Raw genomic sequence first — 18,299 nt, forward strand, 5'->3', positions numbered from 1 at the left:
AGGAAGGATCTATTTCGGTTGTTCGGTGGTCTGTCAATGAAGTAATATGCCGTTACATTAAATGGTACGAGATTCGTTACCAGAAATAATTAATCTTTCATGATAAGCAAACTAAACAGAAACACTTTACCTGTCTTCAGCACACCTGGCGACACAATCTACGGGAAACTAAGAGTCACGCGGACGTTCTATGCCCACGTATCGATCAGTTTATGTGGTCCGTTTCAGGGCAGTTTATTGCAGTTTAGCTGTTTCAGCAGTTCCAATAGCCAAAATTATTTTGTACGAAATGACACCGGCCGTGTAACCTACGATCTTATAAAAGCCATCTGAGTCTAAGCAGTAGAAGTCGATGTTTCTCGTATGCCGTATGTGACTACCTACAGCTGTAACCACGCGTAAACGCACAAGTTTCGTGAGCGCCTCACGAAAGTTAAAGTATTAACGACACGTTTACTGGCTCAGCACACATTTAAACCGATTCTCGAGCTGAAAGTGTGAATCCCCGTTTTTCGCAAGTCTACGTTTACATATATGCTGGTCGCATTGGACTGAGGAACCAGGTGACATCTCTTCTGCTACACCGCAATGACTCGCTAGCTCCGTATTTCTTCCTGATGCATGTGGACACCCTTACGGTCCCCGTTTACTATGTATGCTCTTTTATATATAGCCCATGGCTTCCTGTAACTAGACGAAAATGTGTAATTTTGTAAATTAAATATTTTAGGAATATGACTACTTCCAAATGCCTTTTCTTTTCTGGACCACTTGCGAGTGATACACTCTAAAATCCCCTTCGTCTGAAGTGTTTTAGTTAGTAAGAGATAACTTCTTGCAAGGACTCACCTTAGGGCACTGCACACTGTGACATCCTATTATATATTGCACACATTTTTATCGACACTCCATTCTGGTTTTATTTTAGCATAAAAAAGCTTAGTTCTTCCTCGATTTTTCCTGTACCACTTGCGGTACCGTCGAGAGATATGGTAGGTCCATTTACAACTGTAAAAAGTAGCTTTTATTAATTCTTTCTGTTTTCTAGAAACTAAGACTCTGACGATACTGTCTCTCCTTCCTACACTTTTACACGTACTCCTCTGATTCCGCGCAGTATCAACACGAGCTGTCTTACTTTTAAAAGGCACAGTGGTGGTCTAAATTACGCTTTTAGCAACCGAGAAGGCTTCATTATTCGTTTCAGTCCTTCTTCACGTTGGACACTTGAGACTGAGTGGCAGTTTACGGGAAAAGGATTGCAGAAACTCTCATATTTCTACAAGGGCACGAGGCATACATCAATTCAGCGCCTGTAAGAAACTTTCTCAAATCCCCATTTAGGGCACGAGTTACGCATATGCACTTTTCTTGGGTGAATGTGTAGTTTTCGAAGACAAGTAGTTTTTTTATCCATTGCAATACGGAAGTGGTAATTACTGCATATTCACTCGCTAGTTTCTTCTATTGCAATGTGTTTAATTGTCATGTAGTAATGTATTTACTGACTACTGTGAATCAAGTTCTCCTGCAATTTCTTTTGAGTGAAAGTGAAGGTGGGTAGCGTGTAGAATCAATATGTGACTCAATATTCACTAATTTCTTATTGAATAGCGAAACATAGGAGTACTGGGGTGTTGCATATTCTATTATCTCCATCAAACTATTCTATTGTTTCTAAATATTTTGAAAAATAAATCTTCAAGTTATGAACGGAATATTTTTGGAAATTTAGATAAAATAGAATACGTAAATAAGTGACCACTTGCAACAGTACTTTGGCCCTTGAACAATGAAGATCATTCAGAAATAATTTCTAGCATTCAGAGAGAACTGTGCTCTAGCTGCAGAATCAACCTGAGCCAGAAATAGAGGTACGTGACTCAACCTACTTACAAGGGTAAGTCCCCACCGCACTCCTCTCAGATTTAGTGATAAAATGTCCCAGTGGGTAGCCCGTAAAACAACTGTACACACATCAAGCCTGAAAACTGGGAGAAGACGTACTGTACTGTGAGAAAGAAGCAAAATAGAAACAGCGGACGGTCCAAACTCAAGATGCACAAACTAGAGCGAGTTACAAGAACCACTTAGTCATGATTGTGCGGCTTGGTCTGCAAACCGGGAGATCCATATTCAAATCTCCATCGTGACCTATTATTTCTTTTTTCACAAAATTATCAACTTTCCGTCCGCTCATTGACGTGTCCGTTCTCCTTCTGCGTTCTTGGAAATTGCCACACAACAGATTCCTTCCAGAATACGAGTAATGTGGTACAATATTACCGTCGCAAATAAATGTGATGAATAATGAGAGCACGAAGGATGCCATATAGACCTCTCACATAAATGAATACAACAAACAAACGGGTGTGAACTATGTTGCAGAAAAGTAATTCAAAGCTTCAAAAACGGAGCGCAATAGTCATAACATGTGGTACTTGTGTAGAACAAAATGGAGGTACGTATGTCCGCCGGACCCTCCTTATACCTCCCCGTTGCAAACGGACGTTACACCAAGATACAGACACAAAAATGAATATAGCAAAGAGACACGTCAATGATCGGTCGGACAGTTCATAGTTTTGTGGAAAAAAAATGAGACACGACACAGATTTGAATACGGATGTCCCTCTTCGCAGTCCAACACCATGACCACATAACCATGACTCCAAGGCTGATCAAAAGCGCTCAGTGTTGTATATCTCGAGCTTTGACCGTTCACTATTTCGATTTTGCTTCTTTTTTCACACTTCTGTGCACCTTCTTCCTGTTTTAATGCATGTTCTGTAGATAGATAGATAACTTTTGACGCACTGTCCATTGGGCCGTCTTATCACTACATCTGAGGGGGGTGCAATGGTAAGTATCCCTTGTTAGCAGTGGATGTATTTAGGCTGAGAAACATTCTAATGGTTTGGATCTGTGAACGCATTATTGTTCCCCAGACGAGAGAATTTATAAGGGTCCTTCAAAAAGAAACGAGACAGAGGCACAATTACATAACAGTACCTGTATGTTAGAAGCATTAACCCTGGCTGTTGAGACACTTGTTCCACTGTGACGTTAGGCGGTGAATGGCTGTCTTATAAAATTCCCGGGGCTGCGATGCTAACCATTTACGCACGTACAACTGGATGTCGTAGTCCGAGGTGAATCGTTCGCCCCTCAGAGCCTTTTTAAGGGGACCAAAAATGGCGTTATCACAGGAAGAGAGATCCGGACTGTATGGAGGGTGGTCGACAGCCTCCCATTTGAATTTCCGCAGGAGTGCCACGACTGTGTTGGCCGTATGAGGCTTTGTACTGTCATGGTGCAGAATGACCCGAGGGTGACACTGCCTGGTCATTCTGATTTGATCGCTTGGTGAAGGTTGATCAAGGTTTGCGAGTAATGCTAGGCATTTACTGCTGTCCCGTGCTGCAGGAAGTGAATCAGGAGGGGGCCATCTTGGTCAAAGAAGAACGTCATCATAACCTTTCCTACACTCGTATGGATGGCCTTGGATTTTTGTTGGTGGTGACCCTGGATGCTTCCACTGGAGACTTTGTCATTTTGATTCTGGTTCGAAGTGATGACACCATGACTCATCTCCAGCCACCATTCGTGCCAGGGACGCTTTCCCTTCCCGAGCATAGCGTTACAGATAAGCATGATAGTGGGCCATCCGACAAGCTTCCTGTTGTGGTTGAAGACTGTGGGGCACCCATTGGGCACACAGTTTGCGCATGTGCAGTCGTTCCTTCACGATGGTGTGAACACTTCCGACGCTCAATTCGACCACGGCGGCTATGGCTTTCACTGTCACTCGGCGGTCCTTGCTAATGAGAGCATCCACCAGCTGGACGATGTCATCGGTAATGCAGTGTGGTTCTCCAGAGCGTGCATCATCGGCTAAAGACACCCGTCCATCCCTGAAGCGCTTGTGTCACGCCTTGACCCTTGCAAGTGACATGCAGTGTACGCCGTACACTTGTGACATTCGTCGATGAACATTCGTTCCTCCTACTCCTTCCACCATAAGAAAACGAAGAACACTTCTTTGCTCTTCTGTTGAGGCCTCCATGTCACTGTTTGCAATGCGACTGGCAGCGTTGGAGATCGATAGATGCTGCTAGCTCTGTATAGTCATGGGACGTGCACGCGTGCCCTCTAGCACCTAGCGACGGGCTGTGAACTTCCACGCTCTGGTCGGAGCCACACGCCGTTACACACGCCACGATTTGACCCTCCCGTCACCTGTTTGGGCATTCCAGACTCCGGCTCGTTTCGTTTTGAACGCTCCTTATACATACAGTTTTCATGTCCAGCTCAATGAACCATGGATCTTGCCATGGTGGGGTGACCTCAACGGTAGAGATAGCCGTGCTGTAAGTGCAACCATAACGGAGAGGTATCTGTGGAGAGACCAGAGAGACCAGGCAAACATGTGGTACCTGAAAAGGGGGAGCAGCCTTTTCAGTAATTGGAGGGGCAACAGCCTGAATGTTTGACTGGTCTGGCTTTGTAAGATTAACCTAAATGGCCTATGGTCTTGCTATGCTGATACTGCGAACGGCTGAAAGCAAGGGGAAACTGCAGAGCGGTAACGCAGGAGTAGCTCTAATACTGAATAAGAAAATATGAATGTAAGTGAGCTACTATGAACAACATAGTGAACGCATGACTACAGCCAAGACAGACACAAAACCAACACCCACCATAGTAGTACAAATTTATACGCCAACTAGATACGCAGATAATGAAGAAGAACAAAAATGTATCATAAGATAAAAGAAATTATTCAGAATTTTGCACAGAGAGTAATTTTATCATAATCAACACTTAGTTTAAGAATCATAAAAGCATGTTGTATACGTGGAAGAGACCTAGAGACACAGCGAGGTTTCGTATGGATTATTTAATGGTCAGACAGATTTAGGAACCAGATTTTAAATTGTAAGACATTTCCAGGGGCTGATGTGAACTCTGACTACAAATTACAGAGCATGAACTGTAGATTAAAACGCAAAAAGTAAATTAAGGAGATAGGAAATGGATACGTTGAAAGAACCAGAAGTTGTTGAGAGTTTCAGAGGGACCACTAGGCAACGATTCACTGAAAGAGGGGAAAAGAATACAATGGAAGTCGCCTGGACTACTTTCAGAACTAGTGAAGGCAGCAGAGGATCACATAGGTAACAAAACAAGGGCTAACAGACATCCTAGAATATCACGGGAGATACTGAATTTAACTGATGAAAGGAGAAAATATAAAAACGCAACAAAATAAACAGGCGAAAGGGAATATAAAGATCTAAAAAATGAAACTGACAGTAAATGTAAAATGGCTAAGCAGGAATGGCTACAGGACAAGTGTAAAGATATAAAAGCATACAGAACTAGGGAAAAAATAGATACCCCTTGTAGAAAAGAGAGGCAACTGTATGAATATCGGGAATCAGATGGAAATAAGCAGTACTAAGCACAGAAGGTAAAGGTGAGAGGTGGAAGGAGTATAAAGAGGGGCTACACAAGGTAAGTGAACTAGAAGGCAAACTGTAGAAAAAGAAGAGGACGTAGATGAAGGTGAGATAGGAGATATGATATTCCGAGAACAGTTTGACAAAGTACTGAAAGAACTAAGTCGAAACATGATCCCTGAAGTAATATCCTTGGGAGACCAGTGATCATAACATTATAAATTATTTCTCCTGGTGTGAGATATGTATGAGACAGATGGAATACCGTCAGCCTTCGAGAAGAATGTAATAATCCCAGCTCCACAGAAAGCGGAAATATTACCGAACTATCAGTTTCATAAGTCATGCTTGCAGAATATTACACGAATTATTTACAGGGGAATGGAGAAACTGGGAAGATCATTTTAGGTTCCGTAGAAATCTTGAAACAAGCGAAGCACTACTGACCCTCCGACTTGCGTTAGAAAATAGTTTAAGGAAAGGAAAACCTACGTTTATAGCATCTGTGCACTTAGAGAATGCTTTTGCAATGTTGACTGGAGTACACTCTTTTAAATTCTGAGGGTAGAAGGGGTAAAATACAGGAAGCGAAAGACTACTTACAACTTGGAGGGAAAGCAGACGGCAGTAATAAGAGTCGAGGGGCGTTGGTTGAGAAGGTAGTGAGACATGATTGTAGCCCATCCTTGATGCTATTCAATCCATACATCGAGAAAGCAGTAAACGATACCAAAGAAAAATTTGGTGAAGAAATTAAAGTTCAGTGAAAATAAATAAAAATATTGTGGTTTTTACAAAGAATGTGTAATTTTGTCAGAGACTTGGAAGTGAAGTTTAATGGAATGGACAGTGGCTACAAAGGAGGATATAAGATGAACATTAACAACAGCAAAACAAGTGTAATCGAATGTAGATGAATTACATCAGGGGATGATGAAGGAACTAAACCAGGAAACGATACACTTAAAGTAGTAGATGAGTTGTACTATTTGGATAGTAAAATAACTGATACTGGCTGAAGTAGAGTGGGTGTAAACTGTAGATTGCTAATGGCAAAAAAGTTTTTCTGAAGACGAGAAATTTGTTAACATCGAATATAGATTTAAGCGTTGGAAATCTTTTCTAAACTTATTTGTCTGGAATGTAGCCTCGTCTAAAAGTGAATCGGTGATGATAAACAGTTTAAACAAGAAAAAAATACATGTTTTGAAAGGTGGTGCTGCAGATGAATGCTGAAGATTAGATGGGTGGATCACATAAACAATGGGAGGTACTGGACTAAACGAGAGATTTTTGGCACAACTTGACTGAAAGAAGGGATCTATTGATAAGACACTTTCTGATACATCAAGGGATCGTCAGTTTAGTAGTGGAGGAAGGTTTGAGAGATAAAAATTTTAGAGGGGTACATTGAGATGAATGCAGTAAATAGGTTCCAAACGATGTAAGTTGTAATTTGGAGATAAAAGGGTTGCACAGGATAGAGAGAAGAGTTTCATCCAATCAGTCTTCGGACTGATGAGCATCGTTTACATATAGTGCTTCACTTTTCTTCTTGTACTGCGAGAAGAGACGCGCTCATATCGACCACCAGTAGCTATTCATAGCTCTTCATTCATAGCTCTTCATTCCGAATATATTGGTAGATGCAGGTTTCTTTTGTAATTACGTCAGTCTATCTTTCGAATTATGTCTATACAAACTGAACAGTTACCTACCTCTAGTTGTATTAGTGCATTTTAGCACTTATATATTTATCCTCGTTTCTTACTCCATTACAGTATTTTTTTGAAACTGAAACACTGCATCATATAAATTTTTATTTATTATCAGTTCATAAAATAAAAACCAAATGTGATACCCAACTGGAACAACCAAACAGTATGTCTAAAATTTGAATTAACACCATTTATAACATTGGCACATCTGGTTTTCACAATTGCACGGCATCTCTGCTCTCTCATTAAGAAAGAACGTAGTAAACCTTCTTTAAGAGATTCATATAAATTTATAAATTACTATTACAACTCAAGTTCAATCTATATTTATACCAAAATATGAAAACTTGACGTTCATTCAATACAACAGTTGAAGTAAGGAGTCCAGTCAACTTGTCAGATTCAAAGAGAACATAGAAACCCATAACAAATACTAGAAAACTAGAAACTAAACTAGCTTCTGGATTTACTGAATGGTAAAATTATTACTCGCATAGTCCACTTTGAAAATACGTAAACTACCTAAGTTTATCAGATTGCCAACACTTCTCATTCATTACACCACACACATGCTGCTGGAAGGTACAGACTTGAACCAGCATTTCACGCTGTTGTTGCCAGTGTTAGTGCTAATGATGATGTTTTATAATGGTTTCAACGTAAAGAAATACAGCAGTTCCATACCATCCGATTAGCAGACGGTTATTTCGCCCTGACATCACCATGTCTCGCGGCACTCGAGGTGGCATCACACGACTAACTTCACCTGATGATGGGCATTTGTTGGCGCGAAACCCGTCGTGAATTTAAAAATAAAGCCTCACAGTTCAAGTGGTTGCGTCCATGTCTATTTTATTTGGTAAAAACTTTCTAAAACCAAGCTAACGTAAATATTTATTTATTTACAACAACTAGTTTTGACATAGGTCATCAATTTTTCCGATAAAACGTGTTCATATTGAGCTGGAACCTCACGTCAAGCTGTCGTGTTAGAGGATAAAATGTTGCACATTACACAAAAGTTCGTCGTAAATAAAATATTTAAAATAAAAAAAAAACATTTTGTGCACATGGCACATACGCATATGTAGCGCTCACGGAGGATTGTTACCTGCTACTACGCATTTTACTGTGTACTGGTACTTTTACGAAGTAAAAACAATCCGTGTGTGCTGCATATGCGCATATTGACATGTGTTTCCTGATTTTAAATGTTTTATTCTTGACGAACCTTTGTATAATGTGTTGCATTTCTATCTATTAACGTAACAACTTGTGTGTGAAACTTCAACTCAAAATGAAGAAGTTTAACAACAAAAAATTTTCGAGACTCGAACATGACAGGAAAGTCTTTCGAAACTGGTTGTAAGTGAAGAAATATGTATGCGGTATTGGCTTTAGAAAGGTTTTACCAAATAAAAGAACGCTCCTTCTGATTTCCCAGCGTGAGAAATTTTAATCTATTTTAGTTCGAAAAACACGAAGTTAGTAATCCACACATTCAGCATTTATCCGTGTTGGCGTGCTTTACATAGGGATCTGTAGTAGAGTAAGGCACTTGTACTCTGAGGTCAGCTATTCTGTAAAAGTCGGCGACAGCCGGCAGTGATTGCGGTGAGCCCAGCAGCGGGGGCGCGGCTGGTGGCAGTGAAGCAGCAGGCAGCAGGCGGTGCGGCTGCTCAGGCGGCCTCGTCCTCGCGGTCGTGGTCGTGGTTCTGGTCGTGGTCGCGGTCGGGGCGCAGCCGCAGCTCCTGGTCGCGCTGGTCGTTTCGCGCGGCGGGGCACGGCGCGTGGTTCCAGGGCTGCACCTCGCCGCTGCCCGCAGCCAGGTACACCACGCAGCTCGTCAAAGACACGGCAGACGTCACCCCGAACACCGGACGCCACTCCGACAGCGTCCGCGGCTGCGGCAGACAGACAGACAGTCAATTCTCACGGAGTACGACACGGCCAGAAACTACGAGGGGTGTACAACAAGTAATGCAACACATTTTCTTTTTTTCTCTGAAAGCAGGTTGGCTCTATTCGGGATTCCAGTACACCATATTATTCCTCACTCATTCGGCTACAAAAGCCACTTTTTCAATAGAATCTCCCTTCAATGCGATGGTCTCAAGTCACCTCACTGGGAGGGCTTGTATGCTCGCATAGTACGACGCTATTGGTCAGTATCTAAGCCAATTGCCTTCCATCATCCACATACTGATTTCCGCACCCTCATTGAGACAAACAAATGGAAGGTGTGAGATCAGGGATGTATAGGGGGATGAGAAAATGGAAATGCCGTGTGGCTAGGGCCTCCCGTCGGGTAGACCGTTCGCCTAGTGCAAGTCTTTCGAGTTGACGCCACTTCGGCGACTTGCGTGTCGATGGGGATGAAATGATGATGATAAGGACAACACAACACCCAGTCCCTGAGCGGAGAAAATCTCCGACCCAGCCGGGAATCGAACCCGCACCATTAGGCATGACATTCCGTCACGATGACCACTCAGCTACCAGGGGCGGACAGGGGGATGAGAAAGCAAAGTCCAATGAAGTTCAGTGAGCTCCTCTCGCGTTCGCAGACTTGTGTGAGGCCCGACGTTGTCACGGAAAAGGAAAAATTCGTTTACATTGCTGTGGTGACGAACACGCTGAAGTCGTTTCTTCAGTTGTCTGAGGGTAGCACAATACACTTCAGATCTGATCGCCACACCATGAGAGAGGTCATCAAACAGAATAACCCCTTCAGAGTCCCAGAAGACCGTTCCACTGGTTTTATAGGCTGAGGATGCGGCACTGAACTTTTTCTTCGGAGGAGAGGTGGTGTTCTGCCACTCCATGGATTGCCAATTTGCATCCGGTTCGAGGTGACGAACTTATCTTTTCATCGGCCGTAACGATTTTCGACAAAAAATTCTCCTTATCAGCCTTGTAATGCGCAAGCAGTTTCGTTGTTCTTTGTGGACCACCCTACTGGTAGAAGAGTATGTCAGCACTACCAACACAGACGTCAAGTTCAGTAGTGAGGGCCGGCCGGTGTGGCCGAGCGGCTCTAGGCGGTTCAGTCTGGAACAGCGCGACCGCTACGGTCGCAGGTTCGAATCCTGTCTCGGGGATGGATGTGTGTGATGTCCTTAGGTTAGGTTTAAGTAGTTCTAAGTTCTAGGGGACTGATGACCTCAGAAGTTATGTCCCATAGTGCTCAGAGCCATTTGAACCATTTTTTTCAGCAGTGAGGTGTTCGATTGTGATACGTCGATCACCACGAATGAGAGTGTCCGCACGTTCCGACACTGCAGCAGTCACACCTCTATGCAACCGACCGGACGCGTCTGCGCGTGCTTTTGTTCATTGCCAGGTCTCCGCAGACCTCTTGCAAGCACCTATGAACATCCGCGATGCTTTGGTTTTCCGCCAAAATAAAATGACAGCTCTCTGCTTGGAATTCTACTCCGTTACAGACTTCATGTTGAGGGCTACGTATAGCTCCGCCACCTATCGGAACTTCATGACACTATGGGGTATGAAGCGGGAATATTCCACGATGTCGCACAACAAATTCCGCACTTATTCAACCGAAACAGGCCGAGAAAAAAATGTGTTGCATTACTTATTGAACGCCCCTCCTAGCACGACCCTCTCCCGACAACATCAGTGTTGCAAGCTCCAAACCAGCGTAATCGAGCACGAGGACAGTCGAAGTTTTAATCATCACTGAAAAAACTGACTCTCCTCGTAAAAATGACATGAGTCTTTGTTTTTATTTTCGTGTACATACTCGCAGACTGCCGTATGACTGCAGTGTGTAAAGGATAAATGTTTACACGTAACACAGTGGTGCAAAGGAAGTCGAGACGAAAAATTTTATATGGAAATTTTGTGATCTATCAAGTCAGGAAATTACTCTGGTGTGCAAAACTTAAGGACAAAAGTAATTTGAGCATGAAGTGCCACTGCCAAGTAACATAGGTCGATGAAACTTGGACCATACTTAGAAACAACTGCTACAATTTAGTACAGTACAGTACAAGGTTACTGAAGGAGATACGCAAGGAGACGAATAGAAATAACAATTTTATTCAAAGACAATAATTACAATGAAGTGACCGCGAATCATGATGGTTCCCTGGACGTCACAAACGGCGAGAAATGGATCTTACTAGGGTTTGTGATTACTACGGACGCCAGTGCATGCTCGCCATGTGCTGCCATGCTAGCCAAGAAACTGGTAACGAGTTCTTGCTGTAAGGCGTTCCATTCCTTCACCAGCACGTTTGACGGCTTTGGTTGATCACTGGTGCATATGGACGTCCTGCAATTCGTCCCTCCAAAACATACCAAAAGGAGCTGGAAGGGATTTAAGCAATGGGAACGTGTAGGCCAGTCCTTCGCCGAACTTCCTCTCCTTGCAATATTTCCTCCACCGCCGTTCTTCTTTGCCACTGCGCATTGTCACCCATAAAAATGAAGTCAGGACTGAATGCACCCTTGAAAAGACGCTCGTGGAGAATGAGTAAAGTGTCGCAATAACGTTGCCTGGGAGTGTAAAGTGTTCAAAGATGTTGAGGTCAGTACGTCCATCCAACATTATCTCTCCCAACATCATAAAGCTGGACCAGCATGATCGACCATGTTCCTGGATTCACTGTGTGCTCCCACTGGTGAGGTGGCGTTCTTTATTAAACTAGCTTCAAGCAATAGATTGTTTTCATAAAGCTTCTCCTAATATTCAGGACAGAGGGTATTTATGCGCAAAGTCGTAAAACGTTTCATATCTGAGTGCTGTTGTCACATTCAGTCTAGTTTTGCTAGACAGATGTCATTCCACTGTTTATGCTCCGGTTCCTCCCATCTTTAAATTCGTTTTTATCAGTATGTATTAAGTAAATGCTTGAATTCTTTCACATGCTTTAAATTCGTTTTTATCAGTGTTTATTAAGTAAATGCTTAGTCGCAGATACATTTTTAAAGCTAACGTTCCTCATCTTTTCAGGAGTGCTAGGGATCTGTAACAAGAGCGCCACTTTCTCCACCAATCCGATTGCTATCAGACCTAGTCAACGGAGCCTGTAACAGTGACATCTGTAGAAAAGTGTGAGGTTTTAGGGCTGGGAACTGCGTCCCAAGCCTGGTACACATTACAGTCCCTACACCACAGTACCATAGAACGATACTGAAGGAGAAAAATCAAAATGGCGCAACCGACTGATAAAGTATCGTGCGGTAATACGTTTTCGGTAAGTCGTGTCACGTCAATCTGGATGGCTTAAGAAATCGTGTTGGTCTGCTGTGGTACGGAGGTTTCAGTATGAATCAGGACCGTGGACATTTAACGTTAAAAATAAAATAAAAGAGAAATCACATAACTACTTTTTCGAGGTGATGAAAGCTAAATTAAGCGGAACACCCCGCCGCCATGGCTGCCAGTAGTTTTACTATTTATAGCGATGGTGGAAACAGCTGTCGAAAGCTTGAGATTTTAGTCGAAATGACGCGGCCGGAAAGCCGAGACGGTTTTATTAAGCTTAGCATGTCCACCGTACGACTGTAATGAAAGCAAGTTAATTGCAAGAACTGGTCTCCATAATGATGACCAGGCATGTCTACTTTTTTTGCTATCCCAGCATGACACTTGAAATTTTTTAAAAAAATCAGAGTATCAGAAAGTCAAATATAGTTCTGTAGGGCCCGCAATATTCTGCCGCTATGCTTCATTCCTACTCTGAACACCGCAAGACGCATTTCCTGCCATCTGCGAATGCTCCACACAAGTATAGCGTTTCTGCATCACCTCCTTAGATATGATCATTTTCAGTTTCCTTCTGGAGCGTTATTCAGTACTGGTTCGCGAAACACTGTAAGTGGACCTCGCAGGGTAATTCCCGTCTACCTTCAAGCTTCTAAGGCAGTTTTACAGCATCTCGGTGACGTTCTCTCGTAACCCATACAAACCTGTGACCCTTCTTTGTATAAGTTCAATATTCCCTGTTTGCCCTATTTGCTATGGGTCCAGACATTTGAATAATATTCTCGGATGGGTCACACGAGAGTTTAGCATACAAACTCGTTTCCCCGAGTATCCTATGCCTTTGTAACTGAGTGGTCACCGTGGTTGACTGTCATGGGCAAGACCCACGTTCGATTTACAGTACTTCCATGGAGTTTTCCTTAGTCGGAGGAGATGAATGGCGTGCACGCACAAGGGAATGGTCCAGTCCCACATGTCAAAACATGCTCAGAAAATTTTTATACAGGAGGAAATCACCGAAAGAACGGCCCTGTTAACATTTCACTTACTAAGACACACCATAAGTATTTTAAAAAAATTGAAAATTGCCAAATTCGTAGGTCGCCAGGCAGCTGCAGAATTGTACACCCCTACTAGAGCTGAGACGGACTGCGCATGCGCAACATGGCAGCTGCATATCCTTGGTTGACGGCACATCGGTAAACAGGTAACACAAGTGGACGCGGTCGTAATATGAAAAGCGATGTTCAGTTTTCGTTGATAGTTTGTCTGAAACAATTATCCGTAATTACTGTTCACTCAAATTTGCAACACTTTCAATATCCACAATATTTACCACTTGCTTTTGTGGTAGCGTTAAAAAGTGTTAACAATGGAGATAAAACTGAATCAATACCTAAGCTAACCTAATCTTATTCAATATTTTAAACACATAACGTTAAGCAGTGTGCAAACACGGTTTTGTTTCGTAAAATCAGACCGTGAAAGGAATAAATGGAAGAAAGACTTCCACGAAGTAATAAATACTCGCCAAAATGAAACTCGCGAAAATGTGAAAGAGAAATTATCCGAAAGATTTACTGTACAGAGCGGCCACAAAGTCTTGTCACCCCTCATAAATAACCAACATAAAGTCCTAAACTTGAATAAATAATACACGATTCTTTAGAGGAGTTTTCTTGAGATATGAACCATGTAGAGCTGTTTGTGAGAAGCAATGGACGACCTTCGAATTGCAGCTGAGATGAACATTGCCCGAAACGTCTTCTTCGTCCTGGTTAAGCAAATTAAAGGAATCAAACAGTATTGGAAATTTCAAAACAACGAAGTTTACTTCAAGTAAAGGTGTAGAGGAGATGCTATTAATTCATACCTGACATACCTGACGTGAAGACAAAGCTTGCTGTTATCCCCATGTCTGTTGCTTCTAACGCCGATCAGTCATGTTTCGCGAAAGAACCGCGAGCGAACCGCACTTTATCGAGGAGAAAAGAAGACAGAGTCTGTTGTGCAATTGATTAATACTACGGCACATCGATATACAACCGTGACAATAAGAAGTATGAGAGTATTACTGTTTATGAAGCTTTATATCTGTCTTCAGAGACCTCAAGGCATACTAAACAAAAATAAGAAAAACGACTGTTTAGTGTCTAAATCTTATAATAGACTTACCAAAATCTGGAAAAATATGGAAGAATAAGTTTTAACATTTCATTCGAAACTGTTTCGAACCAGTTGCAGAAATTAATTCATTCCTTTTGTTGGACTCATGACCCCGACATATCGATACCTCTGTCTTCAGGAGGACGACGGAAAGACTGTTAGTAAAATTTAGATTCCACCCAGAACAACCAAGCGACTCTCGATAAATAAGTTTTTGGACAGTAGAAAAATATTTTAAAGTAATTGCCGGACAGTAATTTCCAATAGCTCTATGCCATTTGATGTTTATCAAGACAACATTATTCTTAAATTTCAGTCTTTTGTGCTTTATCAGATTGCATCGGCATATTTTACGAACTGCCTTAAGTATGCTCCTTATACTGCACAATAAGGAGAGCAACTGCCAGGACCAAATTTTATTCCACCGCAATTCTGTCAAATTAAATGAGTTATCACTGTGAATTGCCTGAAAGCATTAATTTTTCTTTAGTCATGTGTGCCTGTTATAAGGAAAATGTTTGTTTTTGTCGTTCAAATGACATTTCGCTTTATTGTGACGACTATGGGTAATAAATAAGGAACTGTTTCATTGTTACTAAGCTATAGGCCTACATTATTCTAAAATTATCATAAGAACTGTGCTACAAGAATTTGTAAAATGATGTATACATAAGAAGTATTTCATTTCACGATTGACAAAGTCAACAATAATGTAACATTAAACACTGCCTTGATTTATTTTCCTCTTCTACCCTTGTAAGAATTACATATGCAACAGTTCAGTTGTCGATACGAATTGCCTCTTATTCAAAACATTAATGATATATGTGACACTTTTGTACGGTTTAGGTGCTACAAATTCGCTTGTGTCGGCCCGTGTATAAGCACTACAGCGTATGCACTCTCTCGTCGCAGCCGGTCACGCGCTAGTTAGGAAAAATAAAACTTTGTGTTCTGCCCTACGGCAGGTCTTGTCATGGGGAAAGCCTCGTCAGCACCGCATAAGCGTCTAGGGACGTGATTCCAGTGGTGGTTTGCTAGGTAGGAAGCGCTGTACAAATTGCTGTGATAAGCGCATCTTCATGCGACAAAAACGAGTAACTTCAACAATTTTTAAAAAATACTTGCAGTGCGTCTTGGATGCTAAAATTTTGACAGTGCACTTCTTTCGCTGTATTCTTCCCGAATAAGACTTCAGAGCTGGACCATTCCCTTGTCAGACTCGTGATGCCTATTGAGGAGCTGCTTGATAGAGCAGTAGCGGCTCATGGTCATGAAAACCGACAACGGCCGGCAGAGCGGCGTTCTGAAGCCACGTCCCTCCACACCACATCCAATGACGCCATTCGCAGAGGATGACACGGCGGTCGGTCGCTACAGGTGGACCCGTCAAGGCCTGTGGACGGAGGACTCTACCAGCTTTAACTTTTGTCCCTCTATATTTTTGCTGTTTCTTAACTGAAACAATTTATTTGCAGCGATCGGACGTTACTAAAGGATGATCAAACAAAAAACGTGGTTCGTTCGAAACGTGACCGTGTTGCTTTAATATTCGTAAAGTCATCAATTCGATAATTTAGGAGAACTGACATAGTTCATTGATTTCGTAACTAACGCACTTCCTAACGCTGACTAGATGCTAACATTCTGATATTTACAGTTAAATTTAATTCGCACTGAAGTTTATCTTTGCTGTACTGCTATTCCAAATTAAACCATGAAGCTATAACAGTCCCCGGTAGCCTTAATAATTGTTCAAGTAGTAATACAGCCCTCCAACAGGCACTACTCACCAAGCTTTATGGTACTGATTTGACCACTGCTTTCGTGTCTAACTACACGCACCTTCCGATAATAAACCAGTTAATCACTCTCTGTTGCCCTACCATCCGACGGAAAACTTACAAACTCATATTTTATCAGCTCTCCATTTTTTTTGCGCTATTCGACTGCATACAACCGTTCCTGTTCCACACGAAACCTGAAAACGATTGCCCTCGTTTCATATAACGGTGTGCTTGGACATTGATGAAGAGAGCAGTAAGACAATGACTTCTGCCGGAAAAGACGCTCTCAGCTCCGAATGTTCCAGACAACCAGTGATGAGTAAAGGGTACAGTTAATTAAGTCACTATCGATTTGTAATACCGCATACAACCGAAGTCTGTCACCTGCAGTAGATACGACTGAACCTATGTGATTGTTCAGTTTCACATCCATACCGAGATTTACAACGAGGTATTTGTGTGAGTTAACTGATTTCCATTGTTACGGCGTAAAGTCAAGTGACGGCACGCCAGTAGGTTCAAAAAATGGCTCTGAGCACTATGGGACTTAACATCTGAGGTCATCAGTACCCTAGAACTTAGAACTACTTAAACCTAACTAACCTAAGGACATCACACACAACCATGCCCGAGCCAGGATTCCAACCTGCGACCGTAGCGATCGCGCGGCTCTAGACTGAAGCGCCTAGAACCGCTCGCCACACCGGCCAGCACGACAGTCGGAAACGTTAGAGCAGAGAGGGCTATAAAGAAGACGTCAGTCAATTGCACACTGACCGCCCCTCTCCAGGATGACAACTCGACCGCAGCGGCCTCCATGCGAAGAGGACATAAAAGCCGCGCCGACTGGTCGCGCCCCACTTCCACATCAGCTTCTAGACTAGGCTATTCAAGATTAGTGACTTAAGAATTATATATACTGAAGAAATTTCTTATCTGAATGTCGATCTTCGCTTGCGACACTTCTGTGTTATTGTCAAAGTTCGGTATTGTCCTTTTTCATTTCGCAATAAAACTCATTAATACGATTTGTTTGAATGTTGTCTAGCAATCCGAGAAGGCAGGTACCCTAGACCACCCATATTTGACGTCAAAGCAGGATTCAACACTCATTGTGACTCATTCACATTCTAGACCTAAAACCTTACGTTTATGATTTCTGTTGAGTACAAAATTTGACATTTCTAAACATTTAAAGAAATCTGCCGTTGTTAGCACCACCATCAAATCGATGTAATCTCTTTACAGACAATGTTTCATTATAGATAACGTCACCACTTGCATGAAGTCAGTAGTTTCTAGTAGTAATCTCTGCCAGGTCATAATATACAACATCAACAACACGGGGCCAACACACTGCCCTGAGGCACGCCTTAAATTACATTTACAGCTCTCGACAACTTTCCGTTCAGGATAACAAGCTGCATCATCCAAGCCAGGCAATCACAAGTCCAGACAGAAATTTCATTTGGTACCCCATATTACCGCAATTTCGTTAATACGCAGTATAACAAAACGCACCTCCACAAGGGGAAGCTCGAGTCCACATTCGTGGGAATAATGACAACTCCGTAACTGCAAGCGATCCTGCTTGCTGCGAAACGCCAACAAGATATTGTCTGCAGAAAGCTATTGCGAAGAGCTCTTGGTGGAGTGGTTTCATAGCAATCTCCATTAGCCCTCGAAAGGCCCCTGGCGAGCTCATCGTGTCTGCAAGTATCTCGCGCCTGTTGGCTATGCCGGCGAGGCATTTGCTTTGAGACGACGGAGACAATTCCAGAGCAGACGTGGGTATCGGCAAGTGGTCGCGCGGCATCCAAGCTGTCGCCCGCCCTCCCACAGGGACAGCCAACCGCCACTGGCCCGTAATTAGCCCACCTAATCAAGAGACGCCTGCCGACTGCGCTCTAATTACATTCCTGGACACTGGCGC

The 18,299-nt window shown here is 42.6% G+C and overlaps 1 protein-coding gene across 1 annotated transcript in view; it reads right to left on the bottom strand.

Moving 5' to 3' along the window:
• Window positions 1–7,269: 7,269 nt before the first annotated feature.
• LOC126458433 (sialin-like) overlaps window positions 7,270–18,299 on the bottom strand; it is a 477,095-nt gene continuing 466,065 nt past the window's right edge. The window contains exon 11 of the mRNA XM_050095488.1: window positions 7,270–9,084. Coding sequence (XP_049951445.1) covers window positions 8,860–9,084 — 225 coding nt within the window. The 3' untranslated portion in view covers window positions 7,270–8,859. The remainder of the gene's footprint in view (window positions 9,085–18,299) is intronic.

This window comes from Schistocerca serialis, chromosome 2, assembly GCF_023864345.2.
Source record: "Schistocerca serialis cubense isolate TAMUIC-IGC-003099 chromosome 2, iqSchSeri2.2, whole genome shotgun sequence".
NCBI lineage: Eukaryota > Metazoa > Arthropoda > Insecta > Orthoptera > Acrididae > Schistocerca > Schistocerca serialis.